General features: G+C 43.6%; 2 protein-coding genes across 3 annotated transcripts; both read left to right on the plus strand.

Annotated features, from left to right (window-relative positions):
• The first annotated feature begins 9,074 nt into the window (after positions 1–9,074).
• Positions 9,075–16,099, plus strand: LOC125753537 (vomeromodulin-like). 2 transcript variants are annotated; one of them, XR_007405615.1, is made up of 4 exons: positions 9,075–9,346; positions 12,405–13,287; positions 14,569–14,724; positions 16,014–16,099. XR_007405615.1 is itself a non-coding variant. In XM_049100531.1 (2 exons), exons 1-2 carry the CDS (start codon positions 9,085–9,087, stop codon positions 12,890–12,892), a joined length of 750 nt encoding a protein of 249 aa, XP_048956488.1. In that variant the 5' UTR covers positions 9,075–9,084; the 3' UTR covers positions 12,893–13,498. The 2 variants fall into 2 exon arrangements, 1 of the variants encoding a protein (XP_048956488.1); XM_049100531.1 differs by lacking the exons at positions 14,569–14,724; positions 16,014–16,099 and having other exon boundaries at positions 12,405–13,498.
• An 84-nt stretch (positions 16,100–16,183) lies between these two features.
• On the plus strand, positions 16,184–24,230 carry LOC112673809 (vomeromodulin-like). Its single transcript, XM_035705703.2, has 9 exons — positions 16,184–16,467; positions 17,160–17,230; positions 17,673–17,819; positions 18,687–18,809; positions 19,135–19,202; positions 19,444–19,474; positions 21,248–21,308; positions 22,095–22,174; positions 23,436–24,230. Exons 3-9 carry the CDS (start codon positions 17,769–17,771, stop codon positions 23,457–23,459), a joined length of 438 nt encoding a protein of 145 aa, XP_035561596.2. The 5' UTR covers positions 16,184–16,467; positions 17,160–17,230; positions 17,673–17,768; the 3' UTR covers positions 23,460–24,230.
• The last annotated feature ends 916 nt before the right edge of the window (positions 24,231–25,146 follow it).

A 25,146-nucleotide genomic window follows, 5' to 3' on the forward strand; every position in this document is an offset into this window, starting at 1 on the left:
TGATACTCACCTTCCCCCACAAGAAACCCAAATGCCTGAGGTTGACAAGAGCAAGCCAGATCTCACGTTGATCAGGAATCTTGAAGATATTCATTTTCTTTGAAGTGTCTATGATAAATTTTCACTTCTGGAGATTTTCTAAAGAAATCATCAAAGATTCAGAGAAACATTTAAGGGCAAGGCTGGTTGCCACAGCATTGGTTTTATGATGAAAATTTGGGAACAAGCTACATGTCCAACAAGAGAGGATTTATTTTTTTTTTAAGATTTTATTTATTTATTCATGAGAGACACAGAGAGAAGAGGCAGAGACACAGGCAGAGAAGCAGGCTCCATGCAGGGAGCCCGATGTGGGACTCGATCCCAGGACTCCAGGATCATGCCTTGAGCCAAAGGCAGACGCTCAACCACTAAGCCACCCAAGAAGCCCCAAGAGGATTTATTTTTTTCTGACAAATTCTTAGTAAGAAATATTACATAGCCATTGAAGTCATGCTTTTATCTTTTTAAAAAAGATTTATTTATTTTAGGGTGGGTGGTTCAGTGGTTGAGCATCTACCTTTGGCTCAGGTCATGATGCTGGGTCCTGAGATTGAGTCCTGCATCGGGCTCCCGGCAGGGAATCTGCTTCTGCCTTTGCCTATGTCTCTCCCTCTCTCTCTGTGTCTCTCATGAATAAATAAATATAATATTTTTTTAAAATTATTTACTTTAGAGAGAGAGCAAGAAAGAGCATGGTGTGGAGAGACGGGGGAAGGTAAAGTGAGTCTCAAGTAGACTGCACAGAGCACAGAGCCCAACATGGGGCTCCATCTCACAACACTGAGATCACGACCTAAGCCAAAACCCAGAGTCAGGCGCTTAACTGCCCTGCCCCACCCACAACCCCTAAAGTCATGCTTTCAAAGAACATTTGGTGTCAAAAGAAAATACTCACAAGAAAATCAGTATGCATGGGATGCCTGGGGGGCTCAGTGGTGAAGTGTCTGCCTTTGGCTCAGAGCGTGATCCCAGAGTCCCAGGATGAGGTCCCGTATCGGGCTCCCTGCATGGAGCCTGCTTCTCCCTCTGCCCATGTCTCTGCCTCTTTTTTTTTTTTTAATTTTTTTTTCGTGTCTCTGCCTCTTTCGCGCTCTCTCTCTCTCTCTGTGTGTCTCATGAATAAATAAATAAAATCTTTAAAAAAAATCAGGATACAAAATTAGAATAAGATCCCCCCCCAAAAAAGAATAAGATCCCAGACTTGAATATATATAAAATAAATTAATTCAAAATGTTATGTGATTGTCAGATGCTTGAGTTGGTAGGATTGCAAATGATTTTTATTTTCTTCTTAACATCTTTTCCAAACATTTTATGGTTAATATGATTGACTTTTATCATTAGAGGAAAAAAATGTCTGATTTATTCAATAAATAGGATATCAAGCACCTACTCTGTGCCATGTGAGCAAAACAAAGCAAGAGCAAGAATGATTTCTGCCTCCTGAAGCTTGTGAGGCTCAGCCAACAAACAGACACATGACTACAAATTCCAATGATGGCTAAGAAGGAAAACCACAGGGGTACTGGAAGATAATAATGCAGGCGTGCCTGATTTCACCAAGGTGCCAGGGAAGGCCTCTCAGAGGTAACATACAAGCTGAGACCTGTAGGATGAAAAAATTAGGCAAAATGTGGAGGAAAGGGATCAAGGCAATGGGGCCAGAATGTGCAAAGGGTCCTGAGACAGGAACAAGGTAGGTATAGCCAAGAAACTAAAAGAAAGCTAATGCAACTAAAGAGATTAGCAAGAAGTGTTGGAGAATGAGGTTAGAGAGGCAGACAGGAGTCAAACCAGACAAAGCCTCACAGGCCAAGGCCAAAAATAAAGATCTTACTCTGTGTGCAATAGTCAATTATTGCTAAGTATTGAGCAAGAGTTATATGATCCAAATTATGTCATATATATATGACATAATTATATGTATATATGATCATTATAATATAATTAGTATAACATATTAATTATATAATTATATACATATATATATAATTTATTTAGAGAGAGAAAGAGCAAGGGGAGGGGGAAAGGGAGAGGGAGAGAGAGAATCCCAAGCAGACTCCTGCACTGAGCACAGAGCCTGACACAGGGCTCGATCCCATGACCCTGAGATCATGACCTGAGCCGAAATCAAGAGTCAGATGTTTAACCAACTAAGGCACCCAGGCACCCCTGAATTATGTCATATATTTTTAGGAGAGAAAAGATTGAACCAGAGCTTCAAAGCTACAGACCCATAGAGCTTTGGGGGATAATCCAATGTCTTTTATCATAAGAAGTCAGAGAATTCATCCCGAGCCATCCAAACTGACCACCTAAAGGAGTCCATATCTCTGCCCAATGACATTTTGAAAAGGAGTCTGGGACAGGACAAAGGTGGGCTGAAGATGGAGGGAAATCCCTACCTCATGTATGGCTGTCACTCTAAACACACAGAGCCACTGTGTGGCTCTCATACCCACCATGTAATAGAAGGCAAGGAAATGTTAGCCTATTTGACAGTCAGAGAAACTGAGAAGTTGGCCCATTCATGTGTTCATTCACCCATTTGTTCAACATTTGCTATACACTGAGTGGAGAGAGGAATATACAAGATAAGTAAGGCATGCCCCAGCCCTCAAGAATCTCACAGACTAGTGGAACAAGAAGACAAATGGCATGTCCTATGTCAAGGCTTTGGTTTCAGGCACATCTTGGGCTTGCATCTCAATTCTGCCACTTCTGTAGAGAAGTCACTTAACTTGTTTGAGCCACAATTTCTTCATCTCTAAACAGGGATGTGGGTGATGCTGCTGCTGCTGCTGCTGCCGTTGAAGATGATGATAACAGGTTGTTGTCAGGGTGGAAAGCATTTTCTGAGTGTTCATTAGTAGGGTTTGGTAGTTGTGGCCTTAGCACTCAAGTTTCATTGCGATTTTCATGACATGACCCTTTCCTCCTTCTCAGTCAGAGCTAGTTCCCCATAATGTAAAACCCAAGCTGGCTGAATCTATAGGTGAATGCCATCATATTGACACCTGCAGCTATATATGGAGGCAACTTATTGCACTTCCATAACAGGATGCCCATTAGCAGCCATGTGTAGCTAGTGATGGCAAAGTGCTCAGAGGAAAAGCAGCAAATACAAGGTGTCTGTCAGCTACTTGCTCCTCTGGGGATAATGAAAAGCTCCTCTCAGCATAGACAAATTCACCTCTGGCCTACAAAGTCAAGACCACGGGCCTGACACTGGACATTGACACCTGTGGAGCAACTGGGTGGAAAAAAGAACAGAGCCAATACATAAGCATTTGAAAGGTGTCCTGGAAGTAAATACTTAGCCTTTTGACACCTTTTATGCACTTGTGACAAGGTATATTCACAAGTACAGTTGCAGTAGAATGTACCAAGAAAACTCCATCTTTCTACTAACAATTAAAAACTCAGAGTGACATTAAAACGTCTCTATACCTGCCTTTATTTTGGTAAAAGTAGGATGAAAAGTAAAGGATCCATTTCTTTTGTAAAGAAACAATTTAAAAATCCATATTTTCCTGTTGCAAATAAGACACGATAGTTGTCAAAATCTAGGGAAATGGTATGAAATCTGAGATAAAGATGGATGAAAAAAACTGAAAATGGCCAACATGATAATAAAAACTGATGATGATGATGATGATGATGATGATGATGAGTAAATTATGGAATGCTCACATATGCTAAGCATGGTGCTAATCTTGTAACATATTTCATCTCACTTAATTCTCATGACAATCCTATATGGGGACAATATTATCTCTATTTTATGGATGAGACATTGGGTAATGTCCAAGATCATACACCAGTAGGCAGCTGAACCAAGATATACATCCCGGTCTGTCTGGACCCAAAGCCTGTACACAGAAACTTCACATCCTCCTAAAACTCATATTCTAAGCCTTTGATAACTCACAAAGAAAATCTCGTGAGAGATCCTAAGAAATGAAAATTGACCCAAATTTTACAAGTCACCTAAGAGTATGCAGGGATATAAGTTCCCTGCAGGAGGCCCCTGTGAATTCCTGTTATTGGCCAAGATCTGAGATTGGTTACACCAGAGAAGGAAACTGAGGCAGGACTGCTGGACATGACCACTGAGTTCCAGGGACTAGAAAGACATAGACAACCACATGACTGTGTACACAGGTGTGTGTACGTAACTAAAGAAACACCTACAAAAGGTCAAAATCTTGATGCCTGTCAGCAGGACATGTACAGCTCAGCCAGACCTATTGAGACATCTTCTCACAGAGGCCATTAAGAATTGGTACTTGCCTTATCATCTGCAATTGTGATCTCAGCCAAGCCTTGGCCAGCCTTAAAAGGGTCCTCTCCTTCAAGAGTCAGCAGGTCAAATCACTTAGGGCTTGGTTACAAGCAGGCTCTTTTGTCTAGTATGATAAGCCACCATGCATGAAAGATCTTCCCATAAATCTTGGATTAGCAGAATTCAATGGCTGCCCCACCTCCCAAGGTTGAAGGAGAGAAAGACAAAGAACTGGGAGGTCCCAAGGGCTACTAGAGGCTGCATCCAGGATGTGCCCTTTCCCAGCCTTTGAAGTTGTATTCATTCTTTGGGTCCAGAAAACCACTGGAGGCATCAAAAGCAAGGGCCACGTCCACCAACAGGTATCACAAATTTTGCCTAAAAGATGACTCCATTTCCCTCAGATATCCAAGAAAAATAAGACCCAAGACAGTTGGGTTTTGTCTTCTACTTATCATCACGTATAAAACTCTAGGTTCTACCCTTTGAGAAAAGGTCAACTGTCATTTGTTCTAAGCATCTGACATTTCAGCAAAGCCCAAAATGGGACTTTTGGCAAATGAAACTATAGTTGAGGTTCACAGTATGGGAACCCCCCATGGGGTGGAAGAGAGCCCTGCAACAAACATCTGGAGCCTGCCTGAGGCAGGGATCTGAGCTAATTTCCCAGCCTCAGGTAGGCAGGAGCAGGCATTAACCAACCCCTTAGTCAACATCATCTCTCTCTCTCCCAGACTCTTGCACTGTCAGGCTGTGCAAGAAATCACAAAATTTCAAGTGGTAGGAACCTAACATGTGACTAGACCTTCTCTAAAATAAAGGAAAAGCCAGAGGCCCAGAGAACAGGCTCTAGAGTTGTGGGGGCCATTAAATGAGGTAACAGGGATCCCTGGGTGGCGCAGCGTTTTGGCGCCTGCCTTTGGCCCAGGGCGCGATCCTGGAGACCCGGGATCGAATCCCACGTCAGGCTCCCGGTGCATGGAGCCTGCTTCTCCCTCTGCCTGTGTCTCTGCCTCTCTCCCTCTCTCTTGGTGACTATCATAAATAAATAAAAATTTTTAAAAAAATGAGGTAACAGATGAGAGCAAGCCTAGAATTCTTGAATACAAATGAGGCTACCAGGCTACCAACTCTGTTCAAGTTTTATTCCAAGCGCAATTAGGGAAAGGAAAGAGGACTGAGCAAATTATGTAACTACCATGCTTAAAATCCCCCAGGCATGCATTCATGCTCTCACCAGTTACAGACACCATGTACTTTCCAAGCCCCCTGGATCCATCACTTCCTTCTTATCACATACATCTGATATAAAATGTCACTTGACAGAAGGCTCTCCCTAAACACCCTCTCCAGAACAACCCCACCCCTCTCCCTCAGATCCTCACCCTTGCAATGGTCAGTGCTGAGTGCCTACCATGACGAAGCCATGGCATTGGCACCATAAAGGGCTCTCACTGGGTTGGCACCTGGCAGTCTTTCAAATCCCTCTACTCTGCCATTCACACAACACCCACCTAGATTGAAGAAAACAGGCCTGTGAAGGTTTAAAATAAGGAAAGGACAGATACCTGGCCTGGCTGCACCTCCAAAAAAGTTCTAAGTACCCTGAACATCTCTCAGAAAGACACTGGCAATGTCACAACCATTAACAGGTGCTGATTTTGGAAGTCAGCCTATATCACGCCACCCTTATCAGCACACTTGGATTATGCCCCTTCATGTCTAACAACTTCTGTGAGAGACACTGGGCTATAAAATGAGATGCAGCTTTCCTTCTGACAGTTCACAGACAAGAGCAGGAGGAGAGGACACTTCCAAAAGGTCCACCTATCATCCACAGAGACCCATCAACACTGGGCAAGGTAAGAACTTGCTAAATCAAAATTCATGAAAGAAAAGGCCAAAATTCTGAGGCAGGGACACGTATAGGACAGTTCATCAAAGGAGTGATACCTAGGATTTTGCATTTATAATCTCTTTAGCAATGCCCCTTCCCTACTGAAATGCATAGCACTCTATCTAGCGTGGTAGGTGTTAACAAATGCCTGGTATGCAACTGCTTTTAAAAATGAGGGATCTTGGGGATCCCTGGGTGGCTCAGCGGTTTGGCACCTGCCTTTGGCCCAGGGCATGATCCTGGAGTCCTGGGATCGAGTCCCACATCGGGCTCCCTGCATGGAGCCTGCTTCTCCCTCTGCCTGTGTCTCTGCTTCTTTCTGTGTGTTTCTCATGAATAAATAAATAAAATCTTTTTTTTAAAAAAATGAGCTATCTTTTGGGGTACCTGGCTGGCTCAAGTCAGTAGAGCATGTGACTCTTGATCTCAGGGTTGTGAGGTTAAGCCCCATGTTGATTATAAAGATGACTTAAAAATACAATCTTTTAAGGAGTGCCTGGCTGGCTCAGTTGGAAGAGCATACAAGCATGTGACTCTTGATCGCAGGGTCGTGAGTTCAAGTTCCACATTGGGTATAAAGATTATTTAAACTTAAAAAAATAATTAAGATAAAATCTTTTTTTAAAAATAGGGGATCTTTCCTGGGATTATTGAATGATTCCATTTAAGACAATGTCTTAAAAATAGTGCCATAAATTCAGTCACAGGCAGAGAAGTTTATTTCTCCCTCACAGGACACCTACATGTTGCCTTAGACACCAAATCCTAAATTCTCACAGATGAAGGTAAAATGAGAAAAATAATGAAAATGTGATGAGCTTTTTCCTAAAGTCTAACTTATTCAATGTGAAAGATGTCATTGACTTCCCATTATGTCTTCCCAATATTTCAACAATAGCGGTACTTCTCGGTCTTGGTAAATGGCAGGCTGCTTGATTTGGGCAATGCCTATGCATGGCAAGAGCAGAGGTCAAGGAGCCTGAGTTTTTCTTGTTTGTTTGTTTTTTGTTTTTTTTTTTTAAGATTCTATTCATTTATTTATTTGAGAGAGAGAGAGAGAGAGAGAGAGCACACCAGCAACAGGGAGGGGCAGAGGGAGAGGGAGGAGCAGGCTCCCTGCTGAGAAGCCTGGGACCATGACCTCAGCGGAAGGCAGACTCTTAACCGACTGAGCCACCTAGGTGCCCCAATAAGCCTGACTTCATAAAACTTTCAAGGTATGAAATGTAAACAGAGAGGAACTGCAGAGTCTACTGGCTTCATTGAGGGAAAATACCCTAAGACACAAACCTCTCTACTACCTTAAACAAGACAGAAAGACTTGAGAGAATCATTGTTACAGGAGGAATCTGATGGCCAGAGAAGGGAAGTTACCACTAAGTCACACATCTGAGCTCAGAGTCAAACAGGGGTTTTCTGCCTGGGTGGACCCAGCTCTCTGTCTCCTTGCTGAGGCTGTCTCCTAAGCTGGAAATGGGATAATAAATATTATCTAATTCCTAGACTTGCTGAGGATTATATAAAATGTTGCAAATGAAATGTTTAGCACACTGACCAGTACCTACACTGACCAGTACTCCATGAGTAGATATGTACGGACACATCCTAACAAAGAGAGGTAAAGTCAAGACTTACAAGTTTACACATTCATGACAGCTATGGCTGCTCATCCCTGGCCAAAACAAAAAGAAGCCACATGCTCTGTGGTCAATAGAAGAAGCTACAGAAAGTGGGTAAATGGGTTAATTCAATCATCAATCCACACAGAGGAGCCTCCTTTGTGCCATCCACCAACACCACAGTGAGGATGGTCCAATCCCACCATCAGACCATGTCTGTGCTCTCTGAGTTTAATGGGTTTTAAAAAAGATATGAGAACGCCTGATATGGTCATAGCCATAAAGATAGCTCTAGCCTCTGCACACTGAGCTGAAATGCCAGGATAGCTCAATGACCAAAGGGGTGGAGGGTGCCAAACTTGGAACTGATTGAATAGGTGATTTAGTCCTGATTAAGTAAAACTACCAGCTGGAGACTGGCCATTGGGCACAGGGTGAGCATATTGTCTGCTCTGCACCACAAGTTTTGCCATCTGTAAAATGAGGGTATATCCTCCTTCTCAGGGTTGTGTAGAGAGTTTAGAGCAACTCATGTCCATTTACTCTCCACAAAGGGTCTGGTACATAGAAAATTCATACCAACAAGGACAGTACTATATGCTAGTTGACCACATGCTGGGAGAGACTTTTGCCACCACTGGAGTGACATCTATTGTGGCTGGTTCATCCAAAATCCTTGAATTCTCCAGTTGGTAACTGGAAGGCTCCAAGGATATTTGAGAAAGGAAGACTGGCAGAAGGATATGGACCCTAGAGGTAAGGCTGTTAGCAGGGCTTGGCCTGTACTCAAAGGTTGCCACCAGCCTGTAGACATCTTTATGCAAAGTCGAAGAAGTAGTGGGACACCTGGGTGGCTCAGTGGTTGAGCGTCTGCCTTTGGCTCAGGGTGTGATCCCAGGATCCAGGATCGAGTCCCACATCAGGCTCCTGCAGGAAGTCTGCTTCTCCCTCTGCCTGTGTCTCTGCCTCTGTGTGTGTGTGTGTGTGTCTCATGAATAAATAAATGAATAATCTTTTTTTAAAAAAGTTGAAAAAGTAGAAAAAATAAGACTTTGCCATGTGATGGAACATTTTCCAATAAATACAACATACAGACTAGAATATCAATAATGTGAATAGCACCTTTCCACAAGAGCTAGGACCTTGTATGTGCATAGCCAATACAAATGTACAGGTACCCGTATGGTCCTTTGGAATGTGGTGTCTAACAAAGCTCACTTTTGCAGGTATCAGTTGCCAAGATGCTGACCCTCTGGGCCCTGATCATCACGCTGACCATCCAGGCAAGAGCAATTGACCTGCCAAGCCCATCTTTACTGGTGGGAACTCTTCCTATCAATGAAGCCACTGGGGCTGTCAAAAACGTCCCTCTTGCTCTAATGGGAAGACAGCTCAGAAATACCCAAAAAGGCTCTCCATCTATAAAACGTCAAGTTGGGACCCCAGGAGTCAAGTGTTCACCTGTGGCCAAGTACTTACTATCTAGAAACTACCTTGAAGAATGTAAGTAAAAATTGTTTCACCTGCACACCTTTGATTTTCCACCCCCTCACACACACTTCTCATTTCCAAGCCCAAAAGTTAAGTATATCTTCACTAAGAATATATTAGAATCATCTTGGGAGCTTGTTAACAAAACAGTTGCCTTGGCTCCACTCGCAGACATCGTGGTACAGCACTACTCCAGTGCACTTGAAAATCTGGTTTTCTTTTTTTTTTTAAGATTTATTTATGTATTTATTCATGATAGACACAGAGATTGAGAGAGAGGCAGAGACACAGGAGGAGGGAGAAGCGGGCTCCATGCCGGGAGCCCGACGTGGGACTCGATCCCGGGACTCCAGGATCGCGCCCTGGGCCAAAGGCAGGCGCCAAACTGCTGAGCCACCCAGGGATCCCCGAAAATCTGGTTTTCTAATAAGCTCCAAGATGATGTTGAAGCTGCTTGTCTTTAGTCCACACATGGGGAAGGACTGGTTGAAGCAATCTCAGGAAAGGGAACTCTTGGATCCAGCAAAATGTCTGGTTACCTGCATTTTATGTGATCCTTATCACCTGGACACTGCCAGGAGCTCTCACAGCTTCTCAGTGCTGGACTCTACAGTTCACCCCAAACACCCACAGGTGCTTAGAGCATCAACCTGGTTGATAAGGAGGCAGGAAATGAGAAATCCAGGTCCACTACCAAACTCCCTAACCAGATTCACTCCTCCAAGTTCTTTTCTCACACCCTTCCTGAGACTCAGCCTCCTCCTCAAAGATGTGGAATTGTGTTCTCCAGCAATCTCCCAGGGCCAGAGAGCAGAGGAGCTCAGGAATTACAAGGCTTGGCAAAGAAGTGACTCTTTTGGGGGACCAAGAAAGGAGCAGGACTCATCAGCAAATAAAGGCCAGTAGGAAAGTCCACAAAGCAACCTGTCATGGCTTTTTGCAGCCATGGCTTCTATAGCCAGCCTTCCAGGATGACGAGACAGAGTAACATAGGGGAATCAGTGCCTGCCTAATGATCATAGTGTCCAGTCCCAAAGCTCACACATCCACTGTTTTGCCTCTTTAGGAACATTTCCTCTGCTCTGCCTCCCATCATCCTGCCTTATGACAAAATACTTGAAATATATAGAAAAGTTCAGACAGTGATAAAAATAACAGCTGTGGAGGCACGTGGGTGGCTCAGTTGTTAAACATCCAACTCTTGATTTCAGCTCCAGTCATGCATGATCTCAGGGTCATGAGATCAAGCCCCATGGTGGGCTCCATGCTCAGTGGGGAATCTGCTTGAGATTCCCTCCCTCTACTCCTCCTCACCTCTTGCACTCTAATAAATAAACACATCTTTTAAAAAAAATAACAGTTCTGTGCCCAACAAACAGTGATTTGGTGGTGGTAGTTAATTTCATTGTCAGACATACAAAAACCTTAAAATATAGATAGATAGATAGATAGATAGATAGATAGATAGATAGATAGATAGATCAAATACTCTTGTACACACAACTGAGATTAAGGAAGAAAATATCCAGCCACAGGACTGAAGGCCCTGGGGCTCCTGCAGAACTGCCTCTCTCCCTCCCCTTCTCCTCCTATCCTCCAAGGAGACCTCTGGCCTGTTTATTTTTCCCTTGCCATTTCTCTACATATTGTGATATGTGGCTATTTCTTCTCAATATAAAAAATTGCACTACATGTTATAAAGTTTTCCCAAAAGGTAACCTGCTTGCATTGTCTCTCAATCTTGTTTCTGAGGTAATTAATCCATGTTTAATGAGAAAGACTTTCCACTCATTTCCACCATGGTATTCTCCTGGATGAATCCTCTAGTATATGCATCTATTCAATTTCCATTCTGTGCTACTCCAAACAATGCTGACCTAAACATCCTTGTATGCATCTCCTAGTGTCCATGTGAAATTCTCTAGGCAGAAACCTATGATGTGGGTGCATCCACCTCACCCTACATAGGCAAGGCTCTCCAGAGCATAGAGCCCTATGCATGGGAAACAGCAGCAAGACTCCAAAAGCCAAGGCCTCTCAGCTCAGCAGGGCTGGTACTAGTGGACTTCTTCCTCCTGCTACTCTGTAGCCCTTTGGTCCAATTAACTTCTTTTTTTTTTTTTTTTTTTTTTTTTTTTTTTCCAATTAACTTCTTTGCTGAGAGACGCTGGGTTGACCACCAACCAGATGTAATAGCTCCCCTTCTGAGTTGCTTCTCAGGCCACTGAGAGTAGTATGATAGGACAGGACCCCTGTGACTTCAAAGCTCTCCAAGTTGGCCCTTGACCATCTCTCCTTCTCAACCATCTTCTGGGATTCCACTTCTCTCTGCCCTGCTTATCTCCAGTGTAGAGGAAAAGACATGGTGAGCACATCCCCCACCCCGACAATAATAATGCTTCTGGAGGATCAGCGCTGATGCAGGAGGTCTCTTAGCATGGGCAGCTTGTCAAAGGTGGCAAGACCTACCAGTGACCCACAAGGGGGAAATGAGGCCTAAAAAAGAGAAGCATTTGCACAGAATCACACAGAAGGAGAACAGGAGAGTCCAGATCTGTCAGCAACACCATCTTTTCTCTAGCCACCTCAATCCTACTGACCACTTAAAATTAGCTCAACTCATTCATCCTGTACCCAGTAACCCATGCTGTAGGTTCTATCATGCACCCCTGGAAGGGTGCAGAGACTGGAGCTCAGGAAAGAGGAGACCTTGCCCCAGGCTACTCCTAGGAACAGAGTCTAGACCTATAAGCTCTGGGCTACTGGGCTCAAAAGCTAAACTAAGTCCTTTCGTTCCATGCTCAAATCATTCTAGAGCAGCATACTCAACACCAGGTTGGCCTCAGGTAGGTGCTAATAAATGTTGACTCTTGACAGGGGACAGGTTATCCTTACATCGCCAGGCTGTCCTATTGTGGGCAGTGACAGGGAAGAATATATCCACAAGGCATAATATACAGGACCTACAAGCCTCACAATTCAGAGGTGCTGGCTCTCCAGCTGGAAAGGTTCCTCAAGCTGAACCAGCTGGACAGCCAACAGCAGGATCATGTCTCTTAACCCGTTTCAGATCTGAACGCCACCCTGCCCCCAAAGATCAAGAAGAAGTTGATGTGTGAGGAGGTCCTTCTGTCTGGTATGATTGGGAAAGTGATATCCACGGTGTCTAGCTCCGATCTACTGTCTGTGTTAGACATCACTTCAGCCCTCAACATACCTGGAGGTGATCCTCTTGGTGGCATCCTGGGCAAGGAAAGTGGTGGCCAGTCCCCAAAGCTCCCACTGCCATTGCTCTCAAAAGCCACTGATGCACTTGGTACCCAAAAGGATCTGGGCAGCCTACCACCCACTGGTGCAGAGAAGAATCCTGTAAAAGGACTCATCAACAACCTTGGTCTTGCAAATCTCCCCCTGCCCCTGAATGATGTAGGTGACCAAGTCAACAAGCTCACAGAATCCACCCAGGGCATGCTGAACAGTGTAGTGCCAGCAGGCGTTGGAGACGCAGTTACAGGCCTGCTGGGAAATCTTAACATAGAAGATCTCCTATTAGGGTAAGTGATTCCTTGACCATAAGGTCTGGCACAAGAAGAAAGTTGCTATTTAGGGACACTGAAGTTCAACCTCCAACAATCTCATGGAAAGGGACAAGCACATCTTCATGAAGAAATATTCTAGCTCTGTGCTGAAAGGGTGCCCTTTCAGAGGGAAATATGATCGAGATTTCTTGAGCTTAGAGAGCAGTGTGGATGGGTTGGTAAGCTGTTAACTGGCTGCTTCGAGGTTATTTTTCCTACTGCCCAGACTGATTCCCGGAGCCAGGACTGATCCATGATACTATTACTTTGCAGATTAGAGGTTCAAAAAGTGACTGTGGAGAGCATGACAACAACCATGACAGGTGATGGGATTCTCGTCCATGCCACAACTACTGCCTTCATAGGTGGAAAAGGGTGAGTCTGTTTCCAAATGAGTCAGCTGAGACAGCACAGACTGGAGACTTATGATTCAAGGTCCAAGGATCAGGCAGAGATAACACAGAATAAGGTAGAATGACTGAGGATGGGACAAATTGGAAACGAGGCACAGCTGTCTCTCTCCTCTTCCACAAAGGACCAATGCAGGAGAATGACCCTATGGAGCCCCATTCTCAAATAGTGTAAGCACAGCCAGAAATCCAGATTTCCATGTGAAATCTGCACAATTTTATACATGGGCAATAAAGAGAGAAACCTCAGAGAATGACATGCATACTGGTATTATGGCCCCAAATAATCTGGACTCTCCAAGGAAAATCAGCCCATTCTACAAACAGCACTGTCCAAGGCAGTAAGGGGGGACACAGATGATTAAAACACATGCATCATTCGTCCACCTAATCTGTAATTAATATACAGCTCTATACCAGATGTTGTGCTGGGCACAGGAGGACTAATGGCAGTCCCTGTGCTCAGCAAGCATCAACGTGTGGGGGAGAAACAGGTTAACAGTGTAGACTCAAGGCATACAGGAAGGCATTCATGTGAGAGGAAGGTAATCCACACTGGAGAGAAGGCTTCTTGGATGAACACACACAGCACTGAAACCTCTTACTACGCAAGCTCCAGGTAGGCACCTAACTGAGGCACTCTGAACTCACTGACCCCTTTTGACAATCTCATCAGAAAAGCAATCCTCTTTCTAGACTAGGTAGTTTAGACTATCAAACCCGGTCATAAACCTTGCTCAAAGTCACACAGCTGACAGAGTCTGAACCGAGGCATTGTGCCTCCAGAGCCCATGTTTGTGACCACTACAGTCAGCAGTGTCAGGAAGAATCATTTGTCTTCTCCAGAACATCTGACTTTAATGAGACCTGGCTCTAGTACATGGTGAGTTTTTCTTATGCTGTCACCCATCCAACAGACAGCTGGGGATACTGGGCACAAGCATAACCTGTAATGGACATCTTATTCCAAGTTGGCCTGATGCTACCAACAAAAGAAGACATCTTGAAGGCTGGTGATTGAAGGAGAGTGATTTTATCAATGTTTACTGAATGCCTCCGATGAGCCAGGCTCTGAATCCTGTGTAGAGGAGGAAGCCACTCTTGAGGCATGCTCACTGGAAAGCACCAACCTTTCCCTCTCCCAATCTAGACAAATATATGAGGCTGACTCCCCAAAAACCTATTGTTTAGCCTGAGAGACATCTTGCAGCCAGGTCTGGTTTCACCCACATCTTGCTCTCCACAGTCTAGCAGGACCTGTAGTCAGCATACTAGGATATGAAGTACATGGCGATGTAACCCTGAAAATTGGCATTTCCACGAACAACACCCAGTGTGTCAACCTCCAAGTCCAGGACAAGGACATCAAGGTCAAGAAAGTGACTCTTCAGATAACGGACATGTACGTGAGACCATTTTTCTCATTCTCTAGATCAATGTGTGCCAAAATGTCCCCAGTGATACCACCCTTAGAGATGGAATTTGGCCAATCCAATGGTTTGAATAATTAGTAAATGGAGGTTCAGCGAGGGGTCTCTGATTGGGAACAGCTCACTGTGTTTGAAAATAGTCTTCTCTCACTCTGCCTGTATTATGCTAGGTGTAGTATACTCTTTGTATTTTGTTCTTTTTGCATAAGCAATACACACACTTAGATCAAAATTCAAAAGATACAAAAAGCCATACAGTGAAAAGTCCTCCTCTTACCCATGGATGCCAACTGGCTAATTATCCTCCCTGGAAGCAACCAATGGATCTAGTCTCTTCTGTTGGCTTTCAGACATATTATTTGCATGTGTACAGTTGTGTGTGATGTATACACACACAGAAAGGGGCAAATATTATATACGCTTTTCTGGACTATGGTTCACTTAAAAAAAATAGCTTGAAATCTGTTGCATCCATTTAAAAGTAGCTTCTTCACTTTTTTTTTTAAGATTTTATTTATTTATTCATGAGAGACACACAGAGAGAGAGAGAGGCAGAGACACAGGCAGAGGGAGAAGCAGGCTCCATGCAGGGAACCTCACATGGGACTCCATCCCAGGTCTCCAGGATCACGTCCTGGACTGAAGGTGGCGCTAAACCACTGAGCCACCCAGGTTGTCTGCTTCTTCATTTTTTATGGCTTAGTATTCCACTATGAAGATGCACTAAGCTTAACAGTCCCTTATCAAGGAAGAGTTGCATTTTTCAATTAATAACTTTTTTATTTTTATTTATTTATTCATGAGACACAAAGAGAGGCAGAGACATAGGCAGAGGGAGAAACAGGCTCCATGCAGGAAACCCAATGTGGGACTCGATCCCTGGACTCCAGGATCACGACCTGAGCTGAAGGCAGACGCTCAACCACTGAGCTACCCAGGCGTCCCATCAATTAATAACTTTTGTATCCAACTCCAACTAGTAAAGTCCCAGACAAGTCTGTTCACTATCATTAGCAAGTACCTGAAGCACAAATATCTCTGCATGGGATTGCTGGGTCAGATGTCAGGCATTGGCAGTTTTCCCAGGCATCCTTGCATCTTCCTTAATGACTGAAACTGTAGACAAAAGGGCTCAGGTGCTTGCATGAATTAAGAAGCAGGACATCACGCAACTGTTTCATCAAAAAAATGGGTTTTTCCCAAAATCTGGGCAAAATCCAGAAATGCAAGAATTACACGGTTCTTCACATATCTTTCCCAGGCTCACAGATACTTTGCCTCTCCCTGTGCCTCTGCCTTTGGACAACATCATTTCTCAAGTGTTGACAGTAGCTATGAAAGAAAATGTAAGTCCTGGGAAAAAGGAGAACACCACCTCAGAGGTCTAGGTCACTGGGGGAGGACAGAGAGGAGCCCCTTTCTCAGATATTGTCTGATGCTAGGAGAGACTCAAGAAGGACATATCAACCATTCTGGCCCAAAAGACCCCAGCAGCACAACAGAATAAGGCCTCAGGCTGGGAGAGGGAGAAGTCTAAGAAATAGAACAGAGAGAAGAGAAGGAGGATGGGGAAAAGAGGAAGAGGAGCTGGGCTGAGGAGGAGGAGGACAGGCCTGCTGCACTCCTTTGGCAAAGCTAACTCGTGGTGATTTCACAGTTTCAAGAATCGGAATCGTGTAACATTGATTTCAGTGATTTCAACGAATGCAAGAACTGTGAGTACAACCAGACCACCCTGGGGCTGACAGGTCGATGGAGGGCTCCTCTGGGATCCCACCAGATGACAGACCAGGGAGTATGGGGCTATGAGCTCCAATACCATGTACCCCCAGGCATTCAAACCTCAGTACCCTCAGGGCAGAAAATAAGGCAACTTACCTGCTTCTCTAAACCACAGTGACTCATCCTCCAGGACAGAGCAGGGCAAAGAGGTCTCTGTGGCAGCCCCGCCTCCCAAATGGTTTGCAAAATACACACATGTGCAGAGTCAGAGCAAAGAGCATTCCCAGTCCTCATGCCAGAGAAGCTGAGAAGCAAAAATTCTCTCCCATACCCAAACACATCCAGAAGACAGGAATGATAGGATACAGTGGACAGTGACTGCCAACACAGCCAAAGCAGGGAAGCTGGTAACATTTCCCAAATCCTAGAGTAGATGAATCTGGAGCCTGGGCAACAAGTCTTTTCCTCTCACTTGAGGTTTTGGCACAATGAGGATAGGGCCCCCATGTTTTCTTCTTCCCTGAAGCCTCCTCCCAGAAATATGGAAAAGTCAGTAAGACACCAGCTTCCTGCCTGGGCCCTAGAAAGAGGAGGGTGTCCAACTGAACCCCCATCTGGAGGGCAGGGCCACCAAGAGCCCAAGGGTTGCAGGGGTCTCTATAGTTCTCTTTCCTCTCACCTGCAGCTACTGGCTTGTTCAAGTACGATGTTAAAAGTTCCAGGATTTCTACACGAGGCCTTTTCATATCATACTGTGTAAGTGTTCTGTGCTTACAATAGATTCCGGGGGAGGGCTGGAGACATCCCCGAACTCATGAAATATATGCTACGTGAAGGACACTTAAATGGGGGAATTCACCTGAAAAATGAGGATTTGTGGCTTCTCTTAGACAATCAGAGGTCTGGTAGTCCTACGTTGGACTACATCTTACAGCCCTAAGTAGGGCCAATCTGCTAGAGAGGAGCCATGCTTCCTCCTTTACAAGAGGTGTTCCTACTCTCCAGTCTCCACAACCCCACAACTCCCCACAGACTCCTACAGAGGCTGAGTAGGTCTACCGCTGTCATCATTCTCATCCACTGCAATGCTCACAAGGGGCCACTTCAGTCCTCCAAATCTCAGCTGTGCCTCCAAAGACACAGAAATTGATGTTAGTCTCACATAATGACAGGGATTTTTCTGCTTTTCTTTTTCTAGGCTAAAGCCCTCTTTAACAACAATATAGTCCCTGTGCCCGGAAGCCCTCTTCCACCAGATCCTAAAAATGCCAACATTTCCCTAACTCTGTCCCATATGTTACTCAAGGTAATCATCACTCTAAGTGCCAAGCAGAGCTCTGCCAAGGTAAGCATCATCTATATGGCCCCTGGCACCATTCTCCTCTTCACTTAAGCTTAGTCTATCAAACCCTGAAAGGTGAAAATGCAGTGGGTTCCAGAACATTCTTCCAGAGATAAATATGAGAAAACCCTGTGGGATGTAGATTTTCCCTTAATAATCATGTAAATGGATCCTTGTTGACATTGAAGGACAGCAGAGAGCAGGGGCATAGAAGGACAAATGCTTTCGGAATGCCTGCTTGGCGCCAAATTCAATGCCAGGTGTCTTATTTACATAATAAATGTCCTTGCATTCTCACAATAACACTAGAAGGCAGGGATTCTTACCCGTTTTACAAAGAACCAAAGTGAGAGAAGTAATTTACCCATAGTCACAGTATGAGCAAGGGTTTATCCACATGTGAGGTATTCATTTGCTTCTGGCCCCAAAAGAGAAAGAAGAGAGGCAGTAATTAACAGGGATATAATAATCACTGAGTACTTTCTATGGGCTAGACTCAGTTTCAGCAGTGTACAGTGTTTCCGTAACAGTTTCCCAAAATGATCAACTGCAGAGCAGTCTGCCACAAGACCATAGTAAGAAATAGGTTTAAGTTGGATGAATGTAATAGAAAAGTAAGATTTTATGTGTTAAATGCCCTACTGTCTTTCTGAGAATGGAAATGAGATATAGAAAAATATCTGAAATTAGACCCTGTCTGTTGTGGTCACATCAGATGCACAAAAGGTGCACCAGCACCAAGCTAGGTGACCGACTCATACTAGAGGGCCAATAAATATTTGAATAAATGAATGATGCATGGGTGTCTCATAAGGCACCATTCTGCAGTCCTTCTTCTCCATATTCTAAATGATGGCTTCTTTACAACAGATGAATAACCTGACTGCAAGCATCACCAAAATAGCCTACTTCTTCCAATCAGGCAACAAAATCCAAGCCACCTACTGGGTTACTGTGGAAAAGGATGGTGAGAGTGTTGCTAATGGGAAAACGGTAAGTACAATAACAAATCAGGATTGAGGTGTGAGGAGGAACTAATAGGAGCAGAGGTTCCATGGAAAGAAAAGTGGACTGGAGTGTAAAGAAAGCTAATCCCAAACCCTGAGGGCCCAAGTGCCTGGATGTCTCTATGACAAGGGAGGCTGGTGTGCTCAGCCCCCAGAACAGAAGAGATAAACAGGTTGTCTCCTGAGACCAGGTAATCTCTGCTCTGGTCCTTACCTGTGATCTTGTTGGTGATTACCACAATGTGATAGGTTTGCTGACTAGCCAGGTCAAGGTATTATTTTTAACTTATGTTTGTCTTATATTAATACAGACCTTAATCATCTCCCATAACTGCAAGATTTCAAAAGACAAATTGATATTAAGCATCAAGATTGAGAGGTACTGTCAATAACTACAAAATCCTCTTGACATCTGTCAGTGTAAAAACATATATCAAGAACCCAATTCAAATCATATGCATAATTATAGAGAAATCAAAATGGACTTCTACTCACCTTAAAATTGCTTTCTCCTCTGTACCTGACATAAGTTGCTTTGAGAAGTGACCTAATACCTAAACTCTAGAATTGGTTAATATTTATGTGAAAATAATTTTTCCTTGTACTTTGTTTCCTGACAGCTCTGAACACTCAGTGACACCCCCTGAGGCTGTAAGTAGATTCAATTTTCAAAATATCTCTATGTGAGAAATTATTTTAATGCCAGATGCTTAGTGACACAGGGACTCTGGAAGGAAAAGACAGAGTAGAGCACAGATGCAATGTAGAGTAGAACTACAGGTTCCAAACCTAAGCCCTCTCTGAAGAGTTCTTAAAACTAGTTCCCAAAGTCCATTATTGGAGTCCCACACTCAGTTGGTGACCTAAGGAAGGCCTAAATCCATGCTTTTTTAGTGTCATGGGTGATTCTGATACACAAGGAAATGCTAGGGTCCACTAGAAGAATGACAAAATGATCTAGATTCTAATCTTGCCTGGATTCATGAGAGTTGCTCAAAAATATACCCAGCCTCCCATGGCCTCACTCTTCCCATCAGTGATTCTCAACTCATGTTCTATGGAGTATGCACATGATCACTAGATGGGAGCCTGGGAAGTGGAGAAATTGGGAAAGTAAGGGTAGGGTCCAGTGAGCAGCCTCCAGGAAATTCACAGGTGGTCCACCAACCTACCTTCTTTAAGATATTTGATCTTATACACATTCATGCCTTCGTTCAACAAATGTTTAGTGAGCACCACTATGTGCCCAGCCTTAGAATACAACATGAAATAATGATGGGGGATGCCTGGGTGACTCAGTGGCTGGGTGTCTGCCTTAAGCTCAGGGCATGATCCTAGAGTTCCAGGATCGAGTCCCACATTGGGCTCCCTGCCGGGAGCCTGCTTCTCCATATGCCTGTCTCCATCTGTTTTTGTGTGTCTCTCATGAATAAATAAATAAAATCTTTAAAGAAAAAAAAAAAAAGAAATAATGATGAGATCCCTGACTCCAAGAGTGACCCTCAAGTTTAGGTGGGAAGACAGAGACAGACTAAAATCATAAATAAATCAAGTAAATCATTTGGGAGTCTAGCAACCACACACTGGGTGGAGGCATATAATAAGCACCCAGAAGCAAACAATCTTATGACTATCAGAGACTACAGGGACTGTCTGCATCTCATGTCAGCCCTGAGATATAAAGGAGTCATTTGAGACAGACTCTGGGAGGTGTCACAAGCCCAGTGATCCTTCTCATCTTTACTGTTGTGCAGTTATGTAGCATGCCAGGCTCTGTACAGGGGAAGGGATATAGAAGGGCACAGTCCCTAACCATGTATCTACCTACCTGATGGGACACAGACATTTATGCAGAAAGTTGTCAATTTAGCACAAAGATGACAGAGCACCAACTAGATGGCAGACAGTGAGTTCCGTGAGATGATGCCTGAACTTAGCCTTGAAGGAGGAGCAGTTTACCACAAACCCAAAGTGTATACCACATGAAGAAAACAGGAGGTGTCAAAGGTAGGCATCACAGAATCATAGGCCTTTTGAAAAAGGGAAAGATAAGCAGAATGCCAGCAGAAAGAAGCAGATCTTGGAGGCCCTAGGAGGGTATGCAAAGGAGGCAGGCTGAGCTGCTGAATTCCCAATACTGAATTCAGCATTTGTCTCAAGGGTATGCAGCTGCACCAGTGTACCTACAGCACTGTCTGGAACATAATACTAATCCAATAAACATTTGTTCAAGGAGCCACCTAAGGCATCAAAACCTACTAAAGGGCTTTGTAAAACTCCTGAGTCAGAAGAAACCTGAGGGACTGACCCAGATCCACCTCCCTATCTAGTCTTGTCTAGTAATAGACTTCTACTAGGACAAAACCCACGTATCAGAGGCATCCAAAATATACTGGTAAAAAATGCTCCTCTCATCTCTTCCAGGAGGACGAGGTGCAAGATATAATGCACTTGCTTCTGAAGAAATTTTTGTCTGCCTTTAATGGTATGTGGAATTAATAATGTAAACACAAGAGTCCTAAGAAAGGGACAAGGGTATGAAACCACACTACAGAATGTTCCATGGCACTGAGCACAGTATCATTCAATCACCATATGGACTGAAAATCACTTGTTTTCAGATAGAGACTTCAGAATCTTGAGATGGCAAAACATGAAATTAAATCTAAATGCCTCTTCTACAGGTCCTAATGAAATCTAGCTCACTAGGGGTCTTCAGGACCAACATCATCATACCACTTAGAGGAAACATGGACCTGGATCACCTATCACAGAGATGCAGAAGTTTGAGAAACTTGAGACTGAGATCATGAACTTCACAACCATCATGAGATGATGGTACAAAATGCCATTTATACATATTTATGGTAAACCTGTAGATAGGTTCAAAAGATTGCCAATAACACCAAAATAACAGGGTCTTTTAGTCTTAAGTTAGTGAGGGCAGACATGCCTACGTGTCTCTTAATATCAATTCTCTGTACATAGAATACCCACCACATTTCCAGTCAGTTCTAGGGTCATTTCTGATCCTTGTGAACTCACCCTTACACAAAACTAAGAGAATCTATATCTAAAATCTGTCCATTGAAAAAAAAAAAAATAAAAAATAAAAAAAAAATAAAATAAAATCTGTCCATTGAATGGGCATGGGAAAAATTCTTCCTAGAGCCATACACTAACCAGAGATCCCTCTGGTTAACTGTAGCTAAAACAACTCAGCCTGGTCATTGTTTCTTTCAACGCCTATCATAAAATTCTTTTATTTCAGAAATGACGAGTACATGGAATGTTCCACCAGGAATAACCTCAAATCCTCTAACCAATGTCAAGGTTCAAGTACTTAAATCGGTAAGAGAAAAATACAAATACTTTCCTTTTGCCCTAAGGCCTACTCTATACTTCAACCTTCACAAGATTGAATGGGGCCAACAGGCCTCATCCTCAGTCAGTTCCTCCTGCTTTACCAGCTCCAACCAGTCTCCCCATTCTTTCCTAGGCAGATTCATTGCCTATTGTCCCTTTAGACAGAAGTCCTAAAACTGAGACACTCTTGGTTATACATAAGCAAATAATCTACCCATCCCCATAAGGACTCTCATACTTTTCTGAATATGTCTCAATCTCTTCTTTGGAAAGATCTCCACCACATATGCCTAACTCATCTACATTATCACCTTCTATATACTAGAGCCTCTCATTCCTTACCACTTTGACTCAAATTTCCACCCTTCTTCCTATCTAATCTTAAACCCAGAGAAAATTACAAAGAGAATTTGCTTCCTAAGAAACAGATAGAAGAATGAGATTTTTAAATTTATCACCAGAAAAACAGCAAATAATGAGGATGGAACAAGGGAAGATATATGAAAGAGCAAAGAAGTTTAGAATCTCCATCACCCTTAGATGTTCCATTCTTGATAAACATGCTTATTGAGTATGTAATCTAACCAGGAAAATAATGCCTTTCATTTCGGTTCAAATATCAGAAGTTGTATACTTGTGCTTTTACTTAACCCTCAAATTTCCCTGGATCTGTGGCCAAATCAATACTAGAGTATAGAGCAGAGTAAATCAGCATTTACCTTACTGTTGGTTTGCTACCTCCTGCTCTTATACTCCATGGCTCTGGGTGGCCTTGGACCTATCATTTAGCCTCCTGAAGTCAGCCTCGAGTCAAGGGATTAGATTAGATGAACATCAGCTATGTTCCAGCTACAAATGATAGCCCATCCAGAACTGGTTTATGCAAAAATAAAATTATAGGCAGTGAACATCCAGGGATGGGACTAGCTTCAGTAGTGGCCTGATTCAGGGCCCAAAATATGACACCAGAATCCATCTCTTGGCTCTACTATTTCTACATGGGCTCTATTATGGCTGTACATGAAGGTCTCCATGTACTGGGAGCTTCTCTCTCCATTTCTTTCTGGAATAGTTCAAACAACAATCACCCAGAAATAATCTCTGAGGCTCCCACCATCCTGACTAGTTCTCTTCTTGAAGCTAGCTCTGTGGGCAGAGGAATGGAGTATACTGGCTAGCTCAACCTGTGCCTGCAGCCAGCTTATGTATTTAAGAGTATAATTAGTTGTCTTTTATCTCCTCACAGAATGATCTTCAGGCAGCAAACTAAACCCACCACACATGAGGCCAGATAATTTTCCAGAATGAAAGCATTTTAAAACTTCTTTAAGAAATGTTAAGCCAAGGACATCTTTATTACTAAGAAGCCAAGTAGAATAGAGTTCTTAACATGTCAACTATTCTTTGGAATCTCACCAATATTATCTGGAATTTAAAAGTGCAAGAAAAGCAAGAATCCAGAGATTTTTGGCATTTTGTAAACACTTCTTTAATAATTAGCTTATTTTCATGCAAAAAAACTGGACTCCTTTGTCTTCAATTCATACAAATAGGAATTTTGTCTTATGTTTATGACTAGTGAAAGCACTACTTCCTAGGGACATAAAAATTAATAGTATGAATGATGAGGCAATAAACACAGGATTAATTTATCTAGTGCACTAGGGGACAATCCTGACAATGATTAAGACTTTTCTTCCCATATCTCTGCCCTCCTCTCCCCGATTCCAAGTGCTTTATTTTTTGCCCGTTGGTCCAACATGAAAATCACACAGGGGCTAGGATCCAACTTCCCCCATCATCACAAGTTAAACAGTGGGGGGCACAGTCCAAATGCTAAAAGCTGGATGGAAAAGAGAAGGAAGAGCCTGCCAATACCATGAACAGGACAGTAAAAGATCTAGGTCTCAGCTTAGGAACTATAGGCCATGCCAAGTGGCTATGAGAGGGAAGCTAAGCCAAGCAGTCAGGAAACCAATTAATGCAAAAAATTCCCAGAAAAGTATACAAGAGGGATACTGAGAAACACAACTGTGATCTCTACATCAGGCAAAGACCCTATGTCTTGTACACAGTGTCTGCTCTGGAACCAAAAGAATTCAAACTGTGGATACAAAGACCAGGTAGGGGAAGCAGGGCCAGATATTGGGCTTGCCTAACAGCAAGGGGCAGCACCCCACAAAATTAAGGCCAAATCTTCCTATTACCTTCAGCCTCTTGTCCAAACTTTAAGTTCTGATTTCTCCCCAGGCCATACCTCCCATAGTCAATCCCATCTCAGTAAATGGCAATACAATCCACTCAGGTTCCATAGCCAGACACCTGGGATCATTCTTGACTCATCTTTTTGACCAACAGACCAAGTCCTATTGATTCTGCCAAAAGAAGACCTCTCCCATCTGTTTGCTTCTCTCTCACCATCCTAGTCCAAGTCATCATCATTTACTAGGGCAACTGGACCCCCTGTTTCTGCCTATGCCACCTACCATCCAGTCTACCTGGATGTGAGAGTGAGAGAGCGCAAGCAGGGGAAAGGCAGGCAGAGGAAGAGAGAAGCAGACTCCCTGCCTAGCAGGGAGCCTGATATGGAACTCAAACCCACAACCCTGGAATCAGACAGACCCGAACTAAAGGCAGACCCTCAAATGACTGAGCTACCCAGATGCCCCTAAAACAGAAACAGAAACTTCTAAGCAGAGACTAAACAAAACAAACACTTCCAGGGAAGACAGTGGAGTAGGAGGATCCTAAGCTCACCTCATCCCACAGATATACTAGATAACACCCACATCAGTGTAAATAACCCAGAAAGTGACCTAAAGACTGGCAGAAAATACTCTCCACAGCTAAATGTAGAGAAGAGGCCACACTGAGGAGGGTAGGAAGGGAAGAGAAATGGTGGGGAGCTAAATGGACCTGCAGGGCTGGCCGTGGGAGGGAGGGATACCAAAGGTGCT

Source organism: Canis lupus, chromosome 24, assembly GCF_003254725.2.
Source record: "Canis lupus dingo isolate Sandy chromosome 24, ASM325472v2, whole genome shotgun sequence".
In the NCBI taxonomy this organism is placed as follows: domain Eukaryota; kingdom Metazoa; phylum Chordata; class Mammalia; order Carnivora; family Canidae; genus Canis; species Canis lupus.